Below are 24,342 nucleotides of genomic sequence, written 5' to 3' on the forward strand. Positions count from 1 at the left end.
TTGCTCCAGTTTTGATAAATTCCCCTCACTGTGTTTTGAGTCCTGGTGCTGTTGGGAACATCATTTCTGCAGTTGTGGCTTGTTGCTGACAATTGAGCCTTTATCCCAATGGGCATTTATGTGATCATATTAATCTTTGTAGTGCTGTTATCTTAATACGGAGATACAAATTATTCTAAAGGAGAAATAATGTATAGAAGAAAGAGAAGTTGGAAAATGTCATGAGACATCCTGGGCTGCTGACTGTAAAAAGCTAAAATTGATACCAACATTTTAAGTGTAATTTTTAAAGTATAACGGTTGTATCTGTGAATGTTTAGAGAAGAGTGTCAAGCAGTTCAGGAGAGATGTTTTAAATCATGAAGGAGTGATTAGTAGAGGTAACCTGCATAAAAATAAGATTTACAATAAGAAAATAGATGCACTGCAGATGAGATAAAAACATCTAACTGTAGCATTCTAGTATTTTACTGCTGATATCTAACATTTAATTTGATATGCTGTATATTATTTGTAGAAAACATACTGGGGGGAATTTATCAAAACTGTAGCAGACAAAATCTGCAGCAGCGGTGCACGGCAACCAAACAGCTTCTCTCTCCAGTTTGTTTAGTTAAGCTTTGAACATGAAAGAGAGAAGCTAATTTGTTGCCATGCACAGCTGCTACAGTTTTGATTCCCTTCACTGTATATTGGTAGGACAGTTCAAATTGTGTTTTTATTACTGAGAGTCTGCACCAAGAAATCCTTCTTGGCTCTCTACAGAGGACATTTTTACTTCCAAGGTGCCTCTGAGTCTTTGGCTCATCTTCATTGTGAACCCATCCAGCAGAATTGGTCCCTGTTGCCTGTCTTGGCTCTGAAAAGCAATGATATTTTTCCAATTACTTGCAATAAAAAATGGAACTCTTGGTCCTCAGCTGTTTTTTGTCCAGGGAAACTTTATCATATTAGAGTCTCATATGTGCTCAACTGCATTTGTATTATAGGAAGGCCACTAAATTGTGAGTCGCATCATATATTTTATCTTGCTGTTCTCCGCTTACTGCATTGGTGCAATCCACTTTGAGCAGAGCAGTTGTCTCATCCATTATATCACTCATCCTCTTCTAAGACCCTTTGAACAGCCTTTTATCTCTGTTTATAACTGGCACCCTGCTCCTGCCTTACAGGAGGTCAGCACTTTGCCTGTGTTCAAACAAATGCTAGAACTGACTCCTTTATCAGTTTGCCAGGAGACAGATAAAGTACATCCTGTGTAAGCCTGGCAATCGCAAGATTTCCAGCTTCAAAAGCCAGAAATTAGCAGATATATCAGAAATCAAAATATATTACTGCTTTCTCTGCTGCGCTGCTAGCTTTACTTTATCATCTTGACATATAATGGATTCTTTTATAAATATTATGTGTATGTATTTGTACCAGTGACCTGATAGCTTTCCTTATTTGTATGAATTTAGGTTTGCTTTTCAGCTTTTGAAAAATGAAATGTTCAATAAACAGGATCTTATTTGTATCTTTTTTTAAAGATAAACTGAGGTTTGAATATTTTCTCGATTTCAACATACTCTTTCAATTTTGTAATTTTAATTAGTGACTCAGCACTGTAAATTATTTTGATAACTTATACATGTTTGAAACTATTAATAGAATTGGAGAAAGATGGCAAAGTAATCCATCTAGTTGTCCATTATAAAAGTGAAATGAAAGCCAGAATGAGCAGAATTCCCTCTATGCCAGGGGTGTCATCACGGGCCGTGTCAGCATTTTGGTTGCCCTCAAAGGGCCGGTTGTATCTGTAAGACTATATAAATCTATCTACTTATCATATTAAATAATTGCCTCTGCATTCCAGTTATTTCTGGTGTTAGTAATAAGTAGCTCTGAAAGTAGAAGTCTAGGAAAAAATAATGGCAATCATTATAATAGAGCGAACTCTCAGGTGGCTGCGCAGGTTCTATGGTGGGCTGTGCGGACTCTCGGGTGGGCTGCGCAGGTCTTTGGTGGCCTGTGCGGACTCTCAGGTGGGCTGCGTGGAGTCTCGGGTGGCTGTGCAAGTTCTATGGTGGGCTGTGTGTGCTCTCAAGTGGCTGTGCAGGTTCTATTGTGGGCTGTGCGCAGGTCTATGCTGGGTTGTGCGGATTCTAAGGTGGCTGTGCGGTCTCAACAGGGGTCCCGATTGGTCTGGGCGGTGTGTATCCACAGGAAGGAGATTTGCTACCGGTGCTTTAAACAGATTCACAAGGAAGCTGCCAGGACTGGGAACTTTGGCAGCCTTCCTGTGAAGCCTCGTCGCCCGTTTACAGTGGCGGCTTTTGTTTAAAAAATTTAAAGCGTCGGTATTTTCACGACAATGAGTACTCATGAAAATGCCCAGTATTGGCATCAATACCAGTATCCTGAGTCAGTATATCCAAAGTGTTCTGTCCTCCTCTCTCCTGCCGACTGCTGAGACAAGGTTGAGAGGGGCAAATGAGGGGTGTGCCACAGCTGCAGGAGAGTTGCAAGGGCAACATGAAATGCCCTGGCAGGCCAAATTTGGCCCATGGGCCTTGTGTTTGACACACGTGCTCCAGGCCCTATAAGGCACCTAAACAGTGGGTAAAGCACACATATGAGGTATACCTTTTAAGCAGAAGAAAAAGCTGTAATGTAATGTGCGTTTATTTATATTATATAGGAGTTCTTAATAACTAGATTGGGATTTATTTTTCACACTTTATTGTGTAGATGTTAGCAGACAGATTTGGATAATATTTTGTGTGACACTTTGGTTCACAGAGCAACACAATTATTTTATTTATCTGATAAAGATTGTCCGTGGTGATTGTATCTGCTAAATACAGGCCAGACACTATTTTAACAATTGGAGTCAGAATATCTTTTGTTTTGTATCATATTGACTAATGTGTCCTATACACATTTTTACTTCTGTCTTACAGACTCATCTTAGCTGCCAATCGAGATGAATTCTATCACAGGCCTGCCAAGCCAGCTGATTTCTGGGGAACCAATAATGAAATTCTTAGTGGTTTGTATCAATATGTCAAAGATTGACCATTAATTTTTTGCTCATTCTTCTGCTCTGCTTCATTTATCGTTGTATTAAACTGTTACTACTTGACTTTCCTTCATCGCTGCAGGTATTAAACTTAAGCTGGCCATTCACCAGTAGAATTGAGTTTGAAAAAAATGTGTTCTCGGAATGTTCACTCAATTCTCTAACAACTTTTAGGGGTCAAAATGGCAACTGTTTTCAACAGTAATGCCGATAAAAATCAAAGGAGCAAGATGGAAAATGTTTCTTGAACAAACAAAATTCTGAAAGTGAATGTGGTTTTCATTCAGGAAACTCCATTCATTGCAAAATCCCATGCTAAAGTGAAATTAAATTTGAAACGACTCAGTCTCAGTCAGCATTATTAAATGTTCAGATGAATCGTTACTATAAACTTTTCTATGGAAACTTTTCTATGGAAATCTGCCACTGTATGTAGTGTTGTGTGTATGCAGTGTTGCATTACTGAATGCCTGTCAACAAATGCTACAAGTTCTTTGTTCTTTTTTTTTTTTTTGAAGGATTGGATATGGAGACTGGGAAGGAAGGAGGAACTTGGCTGGGGATAACAAAAAGAGGAAAGTTTGCAGTGCTGACAAACTATTTGCAACCCAAAATAGATGTGAATGCCAAGGGCAGAGGTAACTCATGTTCGTTATGATTCCTGTAGCACCAATATAAGCATTAGATTATTTGATGAGCACATAAACTAAGGGGGTTATTCACAAAGCTGCTGAAGGCAGCCAAGTGAATAACCCAGCCGAAGTGAAGTGAGCTGACTGCTGTTCGGCTATTCACTCCAGTCTTGTACGGCTGATTTCAGTCGTACGTCGGCTAAAATCAGCCGTACAATGGCTAAAATCAGCCGTACTTTGGCTAAAATCAGCCGTACATCGGCTGCCTTCGGTCAGTCGAACATGCTCTGCATGTTTGGTTGTGCAGAAGTGCAGAAGGAGTTTGACTCAGCCGATCCAACATGTGGATCGGCTGAGCCGAAGCTCCGGCAGCTCTTTTTGCTGCCGTTTGCCCCTATTGGGGGCCATTCTGCTCAGTACCTCCGAGTTACCGAGCAGAATAGAAAATAAGCAAAAAGAGGGGGGGAAAAAACGTTGAAAATTCAGAATAAAAAGTCATTAAAAAAAAATGCCGCACACCGACCCACCGCATGCGACGGACTCCCGCCGCATAATGAAATATCTGACAGATGCCGGCAACAGAAAAACAATTGGGCGGGGCTAGCATTGACAGCTAGCTCGCCCGACTGTTTCCTATTGGCCAGCAACTGCCAGAGTCTTCTAGCAGGTCCCGGGCCAGTGAATAACAACTGGGCGGAGCCGGCCGTGAAGTCACGGCCGCCTCTGCCCAGTTGTTATTGTTTAATGACAGATCAGTGTCCCCAAATGTCATTACAACTGGGCGGAGCAAGCTGTGAGAAGTTTTAACAGTTCTATCTGGAGTTGGTAACCACAGAAGACTGTAAGGTTTAGTTTCAGAGACTGATAAAATAATGTGTCTTTATTTTATAGGCACTCACAGATCTGTGTATAGGCCGTCGTTTTTTGTTTTTTTTCCCCATGCGAATTGTGAATTGAACCCCTTGAACTGTAACAGTTATGTCAATGTATATGTACTGTAGGTGCCTAAGTGTTTCGACATTTTATTTTTGCACTCAGTTAACTAGTTTTGCACCATGGCAGGTGTATTTGATGGTATGTTCATGCAAATTGACCCACACGCTAATTTAGTATTGATTAGAGAATTGTTTTGAATATGTCATATTTAATCCTAATTCTTCCCACTTGTCTTATTTTCCCAGGTCATCTGGTATCAAACTTTTTGACCTCTGATCTAGACAGTTTTTCTTACATGAAGAATATATCTGAAGAGGGACATCTTTACAATGCTTTTAACCTGGTTGCAGCGGACTTTAAGTAAGTCTAAATATGTGCTGTATCTAGAATGCTAGATGGGCCCGGGACCGGCACAGCGGCTGGTAACACTGTAAATGGAGGAGAGATCAGCATTCTCCCACTGCTGATCTCTCCCCCTCTCTCTCTAAAGGCGGAAGCGATGTGTATTACATCACTTCCGCCGTTTAGCTTTAGTTTCTCTGGCTGCTATAGCCAGAGAAGAAGCTGGTGAAGCAGATTTCTGCTTCCTCAGCTTTTTTGGGGGTCCCAATGTGACCCTAGGGGTCTTGGAGACCCCTGATGTCTCCATAAAGAGGACCTGTCATTGTATATTTGTTTGCACATGGGGGGAGGGGGCTTGTTAGCCCTATGTAATAGCAATAAAGTTAAATGTGAAAAATAAAATTTAGTAATAAAGTTAAAAGCCCCCGCATGCACGCAGATATAAACGTAAATACGCGTCAGGTGCGCCTACGTGTGAAAACAAAGATTAGGCCATGCATGTTACATATCACCGTGAACGTGCAATAATTCTAGACCCATCAATCACAGATAACACTAAACTGATGAGCAGTAAAAGCTTTTAAAGCGTCGCCTATGGCCAATTTTCGGCATGGTAGTTTTTTGCGATTTCGTGGGCGCACACAATTTTAAAGCCTCACATGTTTGGTGTCTATTTAACCGACGTCAAGCAAAACAAATGGCAAACGCACTCATTAATTTGTTACCAGCTTTACAGCAAGCTTTAAACAATAATAGCAAAAAGTTTCCCAGCACACTCACAAGCCAGCATGCTGGGAAACTCTGAAGGACCCAGTCCCCTTGCCAATGTATGCGTTTTAGGTGTCCAGCCAACTTTTATTCAATGCAAAAAGCAGATAACAGAGGATCTTCCCATGCAAGAGATATTCCAGCCTAATTCCTGGCTGTTTGTTGTGCTGCTCTCTATTTTTTTTCAGCAAGACAATGTTGCCCAATTTATAGCCTTCCTGCTGTCTGTCTCTCTCCGTCCCCAAACTGGACATTAAGTCTTTTCACACAAACACATATTCAATTCAGATTCACAGGTCTGTTTGTAAGGAAGTTGCCTTTGACTCTCGACAATATCCAACTGTCATTCCCATCAGGTATCAGTGCACAGGTAGCACTGTTTAGCAGGCTTTAGGTCCACTTTAAAGACACTCATTCATTAATATAAAAGAAAACAAAAATCCTCCCAAACCCTCTTTATAGCTGAACGCTGGCCAGTTCTGACTATTTCACAATTTCTGACAACAGTTTCAGGTGGTTTACATCACTATGGCCAAAGTCCATTAGGCAAGAACAGTCAAATGAACTTCCAATCTATCAGGAAGTGTTAAAGGAGAACTATGAGGTGAGTGCTTTTCACTCACCTCATTGTTCTAGCCGACCTGTGACAATGAGACTGTCACAGGTCAAACTACAGCTCGCGGTATACTGAGCCTAGGGTGACGGGAGGACGCTAGTTTGTGTCCTCCCGTTACCCAAAGGTGAACTATGGGGAAAAGCCTTAGTTCTCCTTTAAAGCTTCACCTGTCAGAATGGTTTTGATAGGAGGGTATGGGAGCCTGCTACAGATTTCTTTAAATACCCCTAGGTGTCTACACTTTTTATACAGCAGTTTTGTTTTCTTTTATTTTAAAGACTGATTGCATAGACATGAAATGAGAGTCCACTTCATAAACCTCCTCCTTGGCCAAGCCAAACGTGCATATTTATGACGTTTCTGAAAGACAGACAAGCCTGAGGATAGTGAGATTGTGCCTTAGTTCTTAGTTGCCTGGATACCCCAACCATAAGTGTGTACCTACTGCTAAATCCAGATTCAAGTTGACCATCTTGATCAGGGTGCTTCATGTTACAGCCATAATTATGGCAATGCAGGTGATTTTTGTTGTTGTTTGTCCCTTAGAGTTGGCCCAATTAGATTGTTATCCCTGCTGCCTCGTGCTCTTTATGTGTCTCAGGATCCGCCTGGTTATGTCTGTGTGTAGGCATTGAAATAAGTTTGATCGAACAGATAGCAAGAAGTTGTTAGTGAGTCTGCTTTAGAGATTATTATTAGCATCTCTTGTTCCTTCTGTTCTGAAACGGCCCTGTATCTCCTCTTCCTTATAGGTCTTTCCTACTCCTTTTATCTTGGAGGAGTGTCCCCCCCCCCCCCCACACAATACAAATAAAAAAGGTTTCCCGCGTTGGCAAATTACATATGACATAGCTGTCACGTGTAAAATCTAAAACTATACCAAGTAAGATTGGGTAGATTAAGGGGACAATTTTACAAATACCTGGACATGGATATATATATACACTGGAATTAAGGTACATCTTTATGCTAATGTGTTTTCAAGAGCTTTCTGGTAGAGGGATGGGTTCCTCTTCATTAGAAATCAGCTATTTCTTGCTCTAAAAATGATGGCTTATAGTTCTATGTGGCGTAAAAGCTGCTTATAAAGTGTAAGCAGCTCAGCTTCACATTGCCTCTACTACTAGACTACTAGAAGCATTGATATCATTAGAGACGGCACATAATCTATTTTTGTTTGTTTTATTTTTGGTTAGACAGGCAGATTATTATCAGTGAGAGACGAGAATCAGCAGGAAGCAAGGTTTTCTTTGGAGATGAGCCCCAGTATGGTTGCCTCCATGCACATTTAAATTTAAAAACCAAATATAGAAAGAAAAATGTTACAACTAATGTATACTTTGATAAAATGATTTACCTTTAGATAAGTATATTTAAACATACTGAAATTCCATATCTCCTCCCTAATAAATAAATTAGCTGACATAAATCAATGAATGAGATAGATACATAAATACCATGTATAAAAATTGCTGGGGACGAGCAGATTCGCGTCTAGGTGAGTCCCTCCACTCCGCCAGGAGAAGAGAAAAGGGATAACTCAGGGGATGTATGGAAGAGGAGGCATCTCTACCTGTCCTTGTGCGACCTATAAGATTGAATTATAAACCCGGGCTTGCCTATATATAACTTCAATAATTACAATGTATTGCACCTAGCATTGCAAAGCCACCTAAAGATCTATAGGATACACTGGAACGGCTTCTCTGAGCCTTACTGAATCAGTGATATGATGTATCCAAACTAAGTTCGATGCAATTGGCCTTCGCAATAGGTACAATTGTATCCATAAACAGCAACCACATCCATCAATGAACAATCCCCCTGGGATCTGAGGCGACCCTTGACCCCTAGTACCCATTAATGATGGCCCCTAAGGGCCATCCAAAAACCAAATGTGACTGTGCCGTTGTGAGATGAGTCAATGTTATTTTTAATGTCTCCATTCTTGTGTAGTTAGTTCATAATATGAAATTGATGTTCAACAAATACCCAAGATGTAAAATGAGTGATTGGATATACTGAACCCTATTGTGTGCTATTGCTTAGCTTAATATAATGTATATTCTTTATGTATATCTGATTGCCCATGTAGTATATCATTGTTTCAAACAATAATTAAATTGAGCTTATATACATGTTAATATTGTAATTTCATAAACGCATCATTGTTGTTAGTGGAGATCCCTGGAAAATGGGTGTCTTCCACCCGGATTATACAAATAAGTAAAAGAAAAATGTAGGGATCAGCACTAGGTCCGGCCATAGAGGTTTGGATCAGGAGATGGTCGTCGTAAGTCCTGTGGGTACCTTTTTTAGTTTTCAAAAGACCTTGCAAGAGTTAACAGAAGATGTAATGATATCAGGAAGCCAGGGTATAGAAGCAATCCTTTAGCTTGAAGTAATTGGCAGTCTCTGTGTAAAGTAGTCACGTATAGTTTGTATGTCAGTCTCTAAGTTCAGTTTTGCTTGATGAGCTGACTTCACTCTTCAGAGCCGGGGGGAGGTGTGAGAACAATCAACTTTATTGCCAGATATTTTTAATGTCATTATTTGACCTTTATTACAGTCAATTTAAAAAGAATTACCAACAGCAGAAATTCTTCATATCTGTGCAGAAGCAGGCACTGCATATGGTATGCCAATATCCTTGCAAAAGATAACTTGCTTTTAAGATGTGATAGATTGTTCTGATCTTTAGCTGGGTAACAATTAATACACAGGCAGCACACTGATGAAAGTTGCTCATGGAACAATACTACTTCCATTGTTTATTGTGGCGTGACAGTGTTTGTGTGGGCGAGACACAGAGTACAGATTGATATATAAGGAGTCTGTATGGGCCCTAGGGAGGGGTAGCTTTGAAAATGAAGTCGCTGGATTGCTATTTGATACATGATCATAGCTGAACATAATTCTATTTTGATATGATCAGGATGCCTTCTCAATAAATACCGCGAACAATGCAGTGCAAAGCAGCATTTGACTGATGTAATTAAACAACATGATGTAATTAAACAACATGTATACCAAAATTGCTAGTTGAAGCTATTAGAAAACTTCACAAGGAGCTTTATGAAGGAGCCATTGGAAATCCGCACAAATATATGGTGCATGCTAATATATTTCAAAGGTTTGACACCACCAGATACCAAAGATGTTTATGATCCTGGCAGGAGATCTATTTCTATTAAACGCTGTCTCCCTGGTCGTTTTCCTCATGGGAGTAAAATAGCTTATTACTAGGAGCAGCCAGCTGCTCAGTAAACACAAATGCTTAATACTTCAAATTCTGCATAAATGTTGGATTTCTGACATGAATTGATGGCCCCTTTTTATAGATATGATGGGGCACAATTCATCTCATCCTCTCTTTCTCTTAGTAGTTGTAGTGATTAAAGCTGAACTCTGTGATTTTAATAAAAAATAACCCTTCAGTGACCATTAACCCCCCCACCGCAGGGGTTAAATGCTTGTTAAGTCAAGGAATAGAGGAATAAGCTGTAATTCCTAACTTATTGCTCGCTCTGGCAGGCTTCCATTACGCTATATGACTGGTATCGAAGCCTTTTCTCTTCGGTGCTCCGGATGGTGCCTGCACTCTGTCGTCATTTGGTACAATGCCGAAGGAGCAGTTAATTCTTGGAGTGTGGGGGCCCACTGTAAGAGTATTTTTGCAAAAATTGTGGAGTTCAGCTTTAAATGAAAAACAGAAGCTAATTGCCAGAGCTCTGCAGACCCGGGAGATATTTTTTCAGTAGATCTTCCTCCCTCCCACCCCACTAACCCATGAAGCGGACCGGGAAGGCACCGAAGACACCCCGTGCCCCCACGAGCCAAAAAAAGCAGTCCAGGATGTATGCCCCCAGACCCTATACCTCAGACGTCTCTTGTAACCCCTCACTGATCTACTGCAAGTTAAAGGGATCACCTACAGGTGGGGTTTCCCCTTCTCGCTTCTAATTGGTAGAGGGGACCACTTCTTCAGGCTGGTTCACCCTCGCCAGGTGCCGGATTTGAACGTCTTTCTGGAATGCGAAGACCTACTCCTGCCAGATTGGTTGGAGGTTCCTTCCTTGGATTCTACTTCATCCTCATCCGCCAGACCTGGGAGGCCCTTGAGACGTCGCAGAAGTCGTCAGCGATCTGCAACGCGACCGTCACGGAGAGCCCACCCCATGGATCCGGAGGCCTGACCCATATCCCCTGCTGAGCCGACTGCCAGATCTACACGGTCTCTAACTGACCCTTGGTCCTGACCTTGTCTCTCTCCTGTAGACTCTCAGTGAGGACAGCCGACACGAATCTCGAGACTCTGTACCCTCAAGTTAAGACCCTGATAACCTTGACTACAGAGGACTTCCCCCTCCCCACGCAAATAAGACCTGCTCACACTTATATCTTTTTGTTTACAGGGTGACACGTTGTCCTCAATACTTGCATTCATGTGGCCTGTACACAGGAACTGCTTACAGATATAGGTGTGATTAGGATGTTGGTCCTGGGACATCACCTGCTTATCTCCTGACCCTCCCCTATGGCGGGGTGGTTTCCCAGTTCCAGCGCCACAACGTCATAGGGGTATAGATATGTCCTACGTGTCTTATCACTAGCTGGTTTGAGACGAGTTTAGCCTTAGCAGAGATCCAGGGGGGCTCCCTAGGTCCTGCATGTAATGCCTTTATATCACCCGAAGGGGTAGAATCCCAGGTCCCAGGGAACTCAAGATGGGAACGGGTCCGGGTCTCGTGATAGCGAGGGACGGAACTAGAATTAATACTACACACCCACCCTGGGATGCATCTCTCAGTGTCGCTGTGTTTAGACTACTCCCCCGTTGTGAGTGTTTCCTCTCCTACGCAGAGATATATCATAGGTACACTCTTGTTCAGTGTGTGTGCACTTTTCCCACACGGTGGTCAGAAATATTCTCACCTCTGTGTGGTTTCAACCTCTTGTTTGTCTTTCTGCCTCCCTTTTCCTCCAGGTGTTGGTCCACCCGTTATCCAGGTACACCGGCGGTTGGGTCCGTTGGATCTTTTTAGACTCTCCCGTCGCCAAGGCCCGGACGAGTAATTCAAGGTGTAGTACTTTGCCATTTGTTTACCTAGTTTAACTTACAGTATAGAGGTCACAATGCCTGAACTTAGAATCACTTTGTTCAATGTACGCGGCCTCCATGTTCCCGAAAAAAGGTCATGTCTACTGAACGAACTGTGGCGCTCGAGAACCCATGTTGCGTTCTTACAGGAGACCCATTTTAAGTGTGAACAGGTCCCCAGACTGGGCAACAGCAGATATCCCACCGCCTACCATGCCCCCTCCCCGGACTCAAAATCGAAGGGTGTTAGTATAGTACTGGCACAATCGGTCCCTTGGAGGTACATTGACCACTATGCAGATCCGGAGGGACGGGTGTTGTTCCTTAAGGGGGACCTTCATGGACACAGGGTGACCTTGGTGGCAATCTATGCTCCAAACACTGGACAGGTGCTCTTTCTAGACTCTCTATGGCCCCAACTCCTCCCATTCGCTGAGGGACTTTGGGTGGTTGGGGGCAACTTTAATATGGTGCTGGATCCAACCATGGACTCATCTGCGGGTCTATCCCGCATTACACATGCCCAGCGGAAACGGATTAAACGGACGTTGTTTGACCTCCAGTTAATCAATCCGTGGCGTATCAGTAACCCTACGGGCAGGGACTTTACCCACTACTCTGCCCCACATCAGTCATACTCGAGGATAGATTTCTTCCTATTGCAACACGCTGCCCTGCCCTTGGTATCGGGGGTGTCGATTGGCACCTCGACGATATCTGACCACTCCCCCATACACCTGCAGGTCTCCGTAGGTGAAATCCTCAGGACATACAGGCGTCCCCAGATATCAGTGTCCTGGAGTGCAAAGTGGGACACCAGAAAGTTGCAGCCTATGCAGACGATCTCCTACTCTATGTATCAAACCCAGAAATATCACTGCCCAACATCTTACAAACCCTGGAAACCTATGGACGTCTCTCCAGTTTCAAATTGAATCTCAGTAAATCGGAGGCACTTAATATCTCGATCCCTGCAGACCGCCTACGCGGCCTCCAGCGTTCGTTCCCGTTTAAGTGGGCATCGTCTTGCATCACATACCTAGGAGTGTCTATCCCAGCAGATATCAAAGATACCTTTACTCTGAACTTCCTCCCCATTCAGAAACGCATTGTCGCAGACCTGAAGTCTTGGGACCGCTCCACGTTTACGTGGATGGGTCGCAATAGCATTTTAAAAATGACAGTCCTGCCCAGACTATTATACCTCTTTCAAACGTTGCCGATTTCACTTCCTGCCACGTATCTGCGACAGCTGCGCTCGCACTTCCTAGCCTTTCTGTGGGCTAACAAAAGGGCCAGATTGCGTCATCAAATCCTCTCGAGACCCCGGGCAGCAGGAGGATTGAGTTTTCCAGATCCTTCTCTCTATTACAGGGCGACTCACCTGGCAGTGGTTGTGGACTGGTGTTGTAACGTGGAGCAGAAACTGTGGGTGGCCTTGGAGCAGGAGGATTGTCCATGGCCGTTGCATGGCGTGCCGTGGATATCTCCGACATTGCAGCTCTCCACCTGGACGAACCCTTTGGTTCGCGCCACGATGCGAGTGACGGGCAGGGTACTCACCTCCTCTGGCCTTTCTCCTGCTCCATCGCCGATGACACCAGTGGCGGGGAGCCCGCACTTCCCTCCGGGTCTGCATAACCCATTGGCCAAATCGCTAGAGACGTCAGGGATGACTAGGCTATACCACTTCAGCGATACAGACCGATGGAAACAAGTTGCACAAATTCAGTCCCTCACTGACCCACCCCTACGGCTGTGGTGCGCCTTGCAAGTCAGACACTATCTATGCTCATTCTCGAGACAGACGTGCCCCCAGAGACGGTTACAGATTTTGAGAGCATATGCCTGAAGGCGGAACCGACTCGACACACTCTGTCTCTAATGATGAACCACCGCCGCAAACCCCCAGACTTGCCCCCACCATATTTCGTTAGACAGTGGGCCACTGAGCTAGAAATATACCTGAACCCCCAACAGGTGGACCGTATGATATGTTTTGCCCTCAGATCTTCGGTGTCAAACAAATACCAGGAAGCAGGCTATAAGCTCTTGACCAGATGGTACAGAGTACCGGTGGCCCTCCATGTGATGTATCCATCGGTATCTGATCTCTGTTGGCGCTGTGGGGAAGAACAGGGATCCCTTTTACATATTTTTTGGTCCTGCTCCAAAGTCAGACCTTTCTGGTCCGGGATCGCCACATTGATCAGCACAATCACAGGTCTTACACTTCCATTCTCTCCCTCGGTGTTTCTCCTCCACCTGGCGCCACTATCGCACAAACAATACCGACGTTCCCTGCTGATTCACTTACTCAATGCAGCAAGGGCCTGCATTCCGGCCCTGTGGAAGCAAACCACACAGCCAAATGTCGAAATGTGGGTCAGCCGAGTGGAGGAGATTAAACTGATGGAGGATTTGACCTCCTCCTTAAATGGGACCCAGTCCAGATTCGTAACTACTTGGAGTGCGTGGTACCTGTTCAGGGACTCAGCTGACTTTGCGACTATGAGCAGGCCAAGAACAGAAGGACGGAGCGAGTCCTAGCTAACCCCCTGCTGCACTCTCCGGGCAAGACTAGGAATAACCCTTGCCGGAGGCCCTGGAGTTGGCCAACACCTGGAACCTTCCCTTACCCTTCCTTATGTGTTGTCTATCTCTCACTCTCTTCCTACTCTGTGTTGTGTTTGTTTTGTTCTGTTTTGTTTAATTAATGTGTGTAGTTTGGGGTAGACCGCTTTGATGCTGGCCTTCCACGTCAGTGGTCTGGATCTTGCGGTCTGCCACTGAACACTGTCCTATTCTTGTTTTATACCACAAAATGCCAAAGGGGCTGGGTGGAAGAGAGTCCAACCTGACTAGTGTTGTTCTTGTTTATAGTATGTATGTACTTTACATTCTCTGATATTGTTTGAGAAGATTTGATTGGAGAGGTTCCCAATGTTTGTTTTTGGCACTACACTAATCGTCAGGTTGTTCATTGCCTTGGTTTGATGTGCGGCCATGTGGCCCAGATACGATGTGAATTATCTCTGTACCCCACCACTTTGTTTATAAATAAAGAATTTGAAAAAAAAAATGGAAAACCGTTAAACTGGACCTAAGGCCACTAAATTTCCTGCAATTACTAGATTTTGTGAAAGAAGAATCTCTAGTTACAGTTTAAACCTGCAGAGCCAACTGCTGGTGGAATCTGGTATTTTGTGACATGACCTAAATATATTGTTTTTCTGGAAACCCCTATATTTTCATGGTTGTCTTTAGCAATATAAGCACTTGAAACGGGGGTTTCCCTATTTGCTAGCAGGCTTTGGTTAGGAGGAACTCTTGTGTGTAAGCTTTGTATTACACTGCATAAGCAACTGTCAAAAAAGCTGCTCCTTTGTAAAATGACACTTGGAGATGCTCTGCAAGTGTCATTAAGTAAATACAATGAAGGGAATTTATCAAAACTGGAGCAGAAAAAATCTGGAGCAGCTGTTCATGACAACCAATCAGCTTTTCTCTTTCATTTTCAAACCTTAGCTGAATAAACTGAAGAGAAAAGCTGATTGGTTGTCGTGCACAGCTGCTCCAGGTTTTGTCTGCTCCAGTTTTGATAAATTCCCCCCAATGTATTATTGTATTGTATTCACTATTTCATATGCAAATTAAAGGTGTTACCTTCGATCTGCATATGACATAAATTTTTTTTTTGACTTGTAAGGTTTCTTTAATTTAACGCCTTATTAATCCTTAGTTAACCCTAATCAGAGACAATTAACACCTTCCTCTTCTACCCTTTGCTATTATTTTTTCTGCTATTTTTTTTCTCTATTTTTTTACCATTATTATTATTATTTATTATTAATATTTTTCCCATTGTTTTGTTTATTAAAAAGGTGCAAAAGTGAAAAATAATGACTTTTTTCATTTGCAAATAATTTTGCATTGCTTTGTACTAGAGGTGCACCGAAATGTAAATTTAAATACCGAAATTAAACCGAAATAAAAAAAATGTCAGGCCGAAACCGAAAATGTTTTTACTTTTTCAAAATTGTTTAAATATTTAATTTTTATTTATTATCTCTTTTTCTGCAGCCCCTGTTATTAATGAACAGGAATCCTCTATACTGAGTGTTCCTGTTCATTGATGAGGACATTGTGTGTTTTACTATAACCACAATCATGAATGAACAGGAGGTGATGTAGATCAGTCATTCATAATTGAGGATATAGTAACCATACTCTGTCCTCAATTATCTACAAACACTCAGCGATCACTGATTGCTGAGTGTTTGCATTGGCTCTCCTTCCTGACACGCTGTCACAGGAGGCTGAGCGAGCGGTGCAGGGAGGAGCCTCCTGTCAGCCTCCTGTAACAGCGCGGGCTGTCTCCACCCACACACAGCTCTGCCGATCTGTGCTGGGAGGCTGAGCAATGTGGGAGGAGAGACGCCGGCCGTTCACAGCGCTCTCCTCCCACAGCGCACGGCCGGCTGTCACAGTTTCTCTCCTCCCCGCTGGGACACAGAGCAGCGCCAAGCGGGCAGGAGAGAAAGAATAGAATGCACCGCTGTATCGGCCAGAAAATGGCACTTTCGGCATTATGCCAGAAAATGGCACTTTCGGCCGATATATTGGTGCATCCCTACTTTGTACCAGAAACACTATTTTAATGTCATCCTTAAATGGTACACATTATAAATAAAATGTATAGTTTTTTTATTTACAGTAAAGCTACTTTTTTTCTTTTAATGAACTGCTCCAGGTTTGATAAATTCTCCTCTATGTATGTATGTATGTATGTATGTATGTATGTACAGGTGAAACTCGAATAATTAGAATATCGGGCAAAGTTCATTTATTTCACTAATGCAACTTAAAAGGTGAAACTAATATATGAGATAGACTCATTACATGCAAAGCAAGATAATTCAAGCCGTGATTTGTCATCATTGTGATGATTATGGCTTACAGCTCCTGAAAACCCCAAGAACCCCACAAAAGTCGATTTATTACATGCAATCAATAAAACAAGGATTGTACATAGAACAATATCGGACCTCTGAAAAGTACAAGCATGCAGATGTACTCAGTACTTGGTTTGGGCCCCTTTTGCAGCAATTACTGCAATTACTTTTGCACGATATTCTAATTATTCGAGTTTCACCTGTATGTATTAACTTTGTAATTTCCCAAGATAAAGTATCGCAGAATAAACAAGCCATAGTGGAAATATAAAAATTGTTGTGGTTCATAAGGAATATCCAGGTACAAGAGCTGAAGTGGTTAAAATATAGCTGCACTTTCACTATATGTTATGCATTTGGTCTTTGTAGCCCATATGATAGCTTACCTTTTCTGAAGATAAATCCTGTTAATAGCAGCATGGCCTTGCTGTAAACATTCCTGGACATCTTTAGAGGGTGCTATTTAAAGGCAGGAATCTGCATCAAGCCAAATAAGTAACCTGTTCTGGTAGCATGCTGCAGGCAGTGTTGTTGGAAACAGTAGGTTTAAGTAAATGTAACCCTTCGATTGGAAGGCTGCGGGACAAGTGAAATGTGTAATTTTTATATGAAAAGCAGTGAGTCTGCACTCAAATTTAAATTTAGCCTTTTTTTAAAAATAGTAAAGTTTATTAACACGTTCCAAGAGTACAGAAAACAAAGCAGACTGGACAAGAGCAATCCTCCCCCACGCAAGTTAACGTAATTTCCATACAAGAATTATTAAAAGCCAAGAGAGGATCCAAATTCCATCAAGCCTTAGCTGCAAAAGAGGCCCTTAGAGTGGGTATGGGTACTGCAGCCAGTCCACAAAACCATCCAAAAATAAAAAAATACACAAGAGGACATACAGACAAAAGACAGAAGGGGAGAAAGGGGAAGAGAAAAATGCTGCCTGTAGCCAGGAAGTCTACGTAGCGGTCATGTAAGCATGGTGTCAGTTACTCCATTTCCATGATATAATTAAGCTTTTGTAGCCACTCCCTCAGGTGTGGGACTTGTGGTGGCCTCCAGTATCTAGGAATTAGTGCCCTTTCTGCCGCAAAAAGAAAATGTAGGAGACCCTTCTTAATTGATTTGAGAGAGCATGGAAACATGGACAGTAGGGCCGCCTCTGGAGTTTCTCTCCAGCTAACTCTTGGGGGTTTTCCTGCTTAAACTAAATTTTGACTGCCACTAGAGTCTATGCTGTGGGCAAGAACTCCAAACATGCAGCATTATACCCTCCCCCGTCACTCACCTCCAACAGTGGTCCGGCAGTGATGGGAATATTCTACGAAGGGTGACAGGGCACCTATACCACCTTGTTAGGATCTTGTAGTTCCTCTCCTGTATGTGACTCACTAAGCTCATCTTAAACATTAAATGATGGATTTCTACCAGTGATTTAAATGGAGCTTTATTTTAAATTGTAGCAAATAAATAAAAATAACATGTTTGTTAAACTGAACCTAAAACTATGGCCTTCCATTAGAAAAGTGTACATCTGCTCTTACAGTTTTCTCTTAAAGCGGACCTTTACCTCCTTTCACTAAAAATCACATCAGATCAGATATAAAATCATCTTACCATCATTAGTTAAACAAACCTTTTTTGCTTTTTTTTGTTTTTTATAGATAATTTTTATTGATTTTTGCAAGTGTCCGAGACACAACAATGATAACAACAACACCATCACAAACAACAATTGGGTCAACATAACCCAGGCATTTACACATCAGTACACTCACTATGTTTGACATGAGGTTACAAGGTTACACAAGTTACACAAGCTGTGGATGCAATATTCAAGGTACCTTTTTTGCTTTTACTTACAATTACTGATTTTCCACTTCTGGTTAAGTGAAGCACTGGTGATGTAGCCCTGGCCTCGCAGATGCAGCCTGAAAAGGTTACATCACCAGTGCCTTCCTGGGAAATCTCATCTGTGACTGAAAACTCCACGTGACCTCAGGGGAAAGGCATTTTTAGCTTAGATGATGTGCGCTGTCACATGTTCCAAGAGGAAGACCCAGAGTTCCAGGAAGTAAAGGGAGATTTAAATGTACATGTTCACTAGCCTCAGGGAAGCACAGATTTCAGTTGTTACATCAACACCAAGCTCTCCGATGTTTCCTAAGCATTTTCATGTTTCATTTTTGCTGAGCTTTAAAAAAAAGGCTTAATTTAAATATGTGCACATGACTGCTTTAATATTTGTAAACACCTGCTCTCTTCACAGTACCCGATGGAGCTACATTAATTTACTCATCTATGAAAGCATTTGAAAACATGTTAATGAGTGGCCGTCTCAAGATAAAACTGCATTCAGGAAGAGACCGGAGCTCTATCTGAGGCATCATACCTAGAGACAGGAAATGTAGGGACCAGCAGATACAGATGTTGAGAGCGGCCGTCCTGCAGGCTAAAGCAATCTGTCTGGCTTATACATTGCAGGTGCTTTAGGGGATTCTATCGCTGAGTAGCTGAATCTCAGACCAGATGGTAAATATTTACACTCTTTTTCACACTGAAAGACTACCCACACCAAAGACCATTGGGTATAAAAAGCTCCGAGGATAGCTCTGTGTTGCTAAACATTAAAGGAAGTATGGCTTGATGTTGGTATTTCAGTATTGTTTAATACAAGCTCCCTTCAGTATTGTAAAGAGCAACTTAGGGCAAGCAGCAATGCACCCCTGACCAGCGCATCCCTGAGTTACACACACCCCTGACCGCTGCACCCTGCAATACACGCACCCCTGACCGCCGCCCCCTGCGTTACATTCACCCCTGACTAGCGCACCCTGAGTTGCACGCACCCCTGACCACCGCACTCTGCATTACACGCACCCCTGACCGCCGCATTCTGCGTTAAAGCAACCCTGACCGCCACACCCTGTCTCACATGCACCCCTGACACAGTGGTATGATTAAGTGGTGAAAATTATTAGTGGTATCTAATGTGCCCCCCCTATATATTGTTCCTAGAGTCGCCACTGAATATAACTCTCACCAACTTTTGCAGAGAAGTAAGCATCAGGCAGTGGCCTTCTGTGCATCTTCTGCATGTTTTACAGTTCAAAGTGTACCTGTAATATAGCAGTAAATTGATGAAGCTCTACCAGACAGCACACCCAGCCTGGTGACCTGACTTTTCTCTACTGCAGTTAAGCAATACAACCTAGTCGCCTCACTGCCTAGCCTTTACTTTTATAGTGAGGAAGCAGCAATAGTCCACCACTCTGTTACTTTGTATTCTCCTCCTGTTAGTATGTTCTCTGTCAGTATGTTTGCATGTAGCACACCTGAGTGGCTTCTAGTGTTGCCCCTCCCTCTCCTATTTGAAATGTTGTTGTTATTGTACAGTGGAATATTCGAGGTAAAGTAAAATTCAGTTATTAAAACTAGTTGTTTTTAAAGATCCATTTAATTATATTTTTTTAAAAACACATAAATGCAATAATTGGCATTATGGAGTTCAGCTTTACGTTAACTTGTCAATTAACCTACCATATATACCTAATAACTGCCCTGTAAAGCAGGCACCATGCCTCCTACTATGCTTCATTTTTATGTATGTGTCTGTGTATTGGCTGCTGAGGCACCCACATTGGATTGTGGAATTCCAAGGCTCTGTTCGAGCTCCTAGTTGGATTAACAGAAGTGTGCAGGACTAATGCTTGTCATTCAGTCATAATTTCTTCTTGTTCAGCCCCGTGGGGGCTAAACAACGTGGATGGAGAATCCCCCCTGCTGCACTATTGTACTGTGCTAGTGGCAGGTATACTGCTGTCAGAATACCTAAATAGTGATGGCAGCTGTTTGGACTACAATTTTCACACTGTCTCCTTTGACAAAAGTCAATACAAAAATTGACTTTCTCTGAAAGGTGGGTGGGGTTGGCGGAGGTCCCAAGGGGGCCACACAATGGTCAATTTGTGTATGGCCAGCTTAATTCAGTGCATGCTACGGTGACAATGCTGTTCCTTCATAAACTCATTACATTGAGTGAGCGTTGTCAACCTAGGACAGGAAGTGTGTTACTGACATGATCACCAGGTAAAAATAAAAGACAAAAGTCTGAATAAAGGAAACTAAGGCCCACACCACCCCACTCAGCCTCCTGTGACAGATCAGGAGAGCGACGGTGTGGGGGCGGAGACAGCTGTCACAGTAGGCCAGGTCGGTGGTGCGGGGGAGGAGTCAGCTGTCAGAGGAGATCGAGCTCTCCTTCTTGTACTGCTCGTTCAGCGATAGCTGTCAGGATGAAGAGCAGGTACAAGCAGTCAGCAATCAGCTGATCGCTGAGTGTTTGTAAATAATTGAGGACATAGTATGTTTACTGTGTCCCCTATTATGAATGAATGGGAGTGATCTACATCTAAATAGGACTAGTTCTGTCTTACAGTTCTTCTTCATAAATTCTTTTTTTTATACGGTATATACGCAAATATACTTTATACATTTATATTGTCCAAGGATACTAGCCTGAGTGTCATAAAAAAGTCCTTTTTTATTTGGTACCACTTACTTTGGTATTTTATTGTTCAGCATCCCAGAAGGTCACTACTAGAAACGCCAAACTTTTAGAAATACACTGCTAGACCTGCCTTTATTAGAACCAATTAAAGCCATAGGCTTTGCTTGGATTGCAGTCTAAAATAGCTTGACTGTGCCACCCCCCCCACCCCCCATTTTAGTTTTAGTTTTGATGACCAGTTTATTGAACAGTTAATAATCATCTAGATCTACAAACCAAAACTTGTAGCCAATTGTTTCTTTTTTGTATGCAAGTCCTGTAACTTCTGTGAATCCAATTTTACCTCTTACGTACTTCTGTTTTTCAGTAACCCGTGTTTCTAAATTGATTTGCAGTCGAAGACTGCCTGCAGCTCATACAAACACAAGTGAAGATGCAGAATATTTTGGCAAACAGGAGCTGTTGTTTGGGCCATTTAAATGCGTGTAATGAATTCTGCTGCTCATTCACAGCAATGCTAACCAGGTTACGACTTTCTCATAAAATGCCTTGCACAGACAGTAAAATAGTCACAAACATTGAGGATTTTCTTCGTTTTGATAAATGTGGATTTTTGCAATAGGTGAGGGGGTGCTGATTTGTGTTCCATGTTTTTTCTTTCTACATCTTTTAAACACTGTAGGTATTCAAAACTCATGGTAGTCAACTGAAACTTGGATGTCTGATTTACAGTTTTTATAAACGTGTTTATTATTGATCCATAGCTTAGGTTGAAAACAAGCACAGCTTATAGAAACACAAACTAATTGTAATTTGCATAATATGTGCATATATATGGCTACTATAAGCAAGGGTATTCCCTTGACTATAAAAAAAAAGATGAGACTAGACTGGCTATTAATGGAAAGCAGAGTTGTACTTTGTGTACAGTCTATGTATCGCAAGTTATGCATTTACAGGTATTGGTTAGAATAGCATTACAAAAATGTTTTTAAAGTGGAACTCATTCCAGGCAAGCAGGAAAAAAAGATATTATACATATATGTAAACTGACAAAAACTGGTTGAGAAAGGCTGGTCTAAACTGTAGAAGGAATAAAGCATTAAATTAAAACTGCTCTCCCCAGGACATCGCAGAGATTACTCCACAGTTCCAGGGCCAGTGCACTGCAGAAATACAATTCTTTCACAGACCGCTGTAGATGGCACGAGAGGGGAGAAGAGACTGCGGTTGGTGACTCTGAAATCCCCTGCCGCACACCCTTTCCCCCCCTTGTACCTCCGCTGCTGCTGCTCCTCCGTCGGTGTTACAAGTGTCCGCTCCTTTTCCACTTGATTAAACGGTTTCCCTTTGGTTATATATCTCAAAGTATCAGCTGTCTGTGCTCCTTATTTATTTAATAATGCGCTCACCAGACGTACCCAGACGTTTTCGCTCTTAATCAAAGAAGGGAAGGTCCGTTCTGTGTGTAGTCAAGATTTACGGCTTCTCTACTCTCCTCCCCCGTGAACGGGCCTTCTCTTCTTTGATTAAGAGCGAAAACTTCTGGGTACGTCTGGTGAGTGCATTATTAAACAAATAAGGAGCACAGACAGCTGACACTTTGAGATATATAACCAAAAGGAAATCGTTTAATCAAGTGGAAAAGGAGCAGACACTTGTAACAATAGCCAGCCTGCTATTGGATATTTTAAATTGCAATAGCCAATTGCAGGCTGGCTATTACACACACCCACCCACTGCCTGCTATCAATCAGCAGAGAGGACCTGATGGAGAACTTTCTCCTCAGTTCCCTCCTTTGCTGATTGACAGCAGGCAGTGGGCGGGTGCAATAGCCAGCCTGCTATTGGCTATTGCAATTTAAAATATCCAATAGCAATCTGGCTATTGCTCCCAGCCATTGCCTGATGTATATACATTCAGCTGCCTCAGCAGCTGAATCCAGTGAAGTGGAAAGGTGACACTAGGGGTCTAAAAGACCCCAATGTCACCTTAAAGAGAACCTGTAACCTCCAATGTATGCAGCCCTGGTGAGAAACTGCCCTAAAATCATTAGTCTGTATTGTTTTAGAAAAAATGTCACATGTCCCTTTAAGAAAAAGTATCGGTAATTGGTATCGGCAAGTACTCGAGGGACAGTACTTGGTCTTGAAAAAGTGGTATCAGTACATCCCTAGTGACTACGCTAGAGTTGGTTATCAGAAAGCTAATTCCAGCCCCCCCCCCTTCCCACAGTTTAAACTGTATTTCCATTTTTCCAGTCAAATTTGGGAAAAAATATACCTCTATATGTTTGTGTTCCTATTCACAAAGCATACCAACATTTTTTTTTTTTTTTTTAATATTTCTTACTTTTGTGATGTTTTGTTGCACCAGGCAACATGGCTGAATCCACTTTTTTTTTCTGAGCACTTTCTTAGTGATCTGTCCATATAGAAAGACTGAGGCTTGAAATTTCAGGATTGTGTTTCTCTCATTAACATACAATGGAGAAGTCAGGGTTGTAATCTTCTAGCCCCTCACAACATTACAAAGGAGGAGAACCAAGTAGAAATGTTAACCCTTAAAAAGCCAAGAAACCCTAACCCCAGTAAAGGCAATTTAAACAGCAAGAAGCATTTTTTAAAATATATTTTTAGCTTATGCTATGTGAATGGGAACATGTAACAAATATAAAATTGTATTTATTACAGAAAAGTATATAGTGCCCTCAAGGAGCTTACATTCTAAGGTCTGTATCTCACATGCACACAAGACCAATTTAGGCAGGAACCAATTAAACTTCCAGCATGTCTTTGGAGCATGGGAGGAAACCAGAGTACCTGGAGGAAATCTTCATAAGCAAAGGGAGAACATGCAAATTCCTTGCACATAATGTCCTGACCAGGATTTGAACTTGGGACCCCCAGTGCTGCAAGGCAGAAGTGCTAACCACTATGCCACTGTACTACTCACTGTGCTGTGAAAGCGGAAATACACTTTTAAAAATAGGTTGAATCCACCTCCCCTTTTTTTCCCCCCTTTTTGCATCAGGCCAGAGTTTATGGATATAGCTTGGAGGTCAACTACATTGCACATAATGGCGCTCTCATAGGAAGAGAGACTGATAATAAAACCTCCGCCCCTATGCTATTAGCCAGAGAGTTTTATTTGTTATGATAGGTTTGCTTAAATATTCACAAAAAAATTAATTTCCACAGTCTTGACAATGCAATTTGGAACACTTCATGGCCGCGCATTTATAAAGATCTTACAGAATATCATTACATTATATTATTACTTAGTAGTTGTTTTGTTATTATTATTAGACTTATTATTTCTGTTGGCTCAATCTTGCTAACCATTAAAAGCATGGCACTGCAACTTCCTGATGCATGAATAGTGCCCATTAGCTCACTGAGGCTTATAACAAAGAACTTTGCTGGGAAG

At 42.2% G+C, this 24,342-nt stretch overlaps 1 protein-coding gene across 1 annotated transcript in view; it reads left to right on the forward strand.

The window, feature by feature from the left end:
* TANGO2 (transport and golgi organization 2 homolog) overlaps window positions 1-24,342 on the forward strand; it is a 93,317-nt gene that overhangs the window by 22,357 nt on the left and 46,618 nt on the right. Inside the window, exons 3-5 of the mRNA XM_018557614.1 lie at window positions 2,943-3,031; window positions 3,580-3,699; window positions 4,875-4,989. Coding sequence (XP_018413116.1) covers window positions 2,943-3,031; window positions 3,580-3,699; window positions 4,875-4,989 — 324 coding nt within the window. The remainder of the gene's footprint in view (window positions 1-2,942; window positions 3,032-3,579; window positions 3,700-4,874; window positions 4,990-24,342) is intronic.

Source organism: Nanorana parkeri, unplaced genomic scaffold (genome assembly GCF_000935625.1).
Source record: "Nanorana parkeri isolate BGI_ZX_2015 unplaced genomic scaffold, ASM93562v1 scaffold292, whole genome shotgun sequence".
In the NCBI taxonomy this organism is placed as follows: domain Eukaryota; kingdom Metazoa; phylum Chordata; class Amphibia; order Anura; family Dicroglossidae; genus Nanorana; species Nanorana parkeri.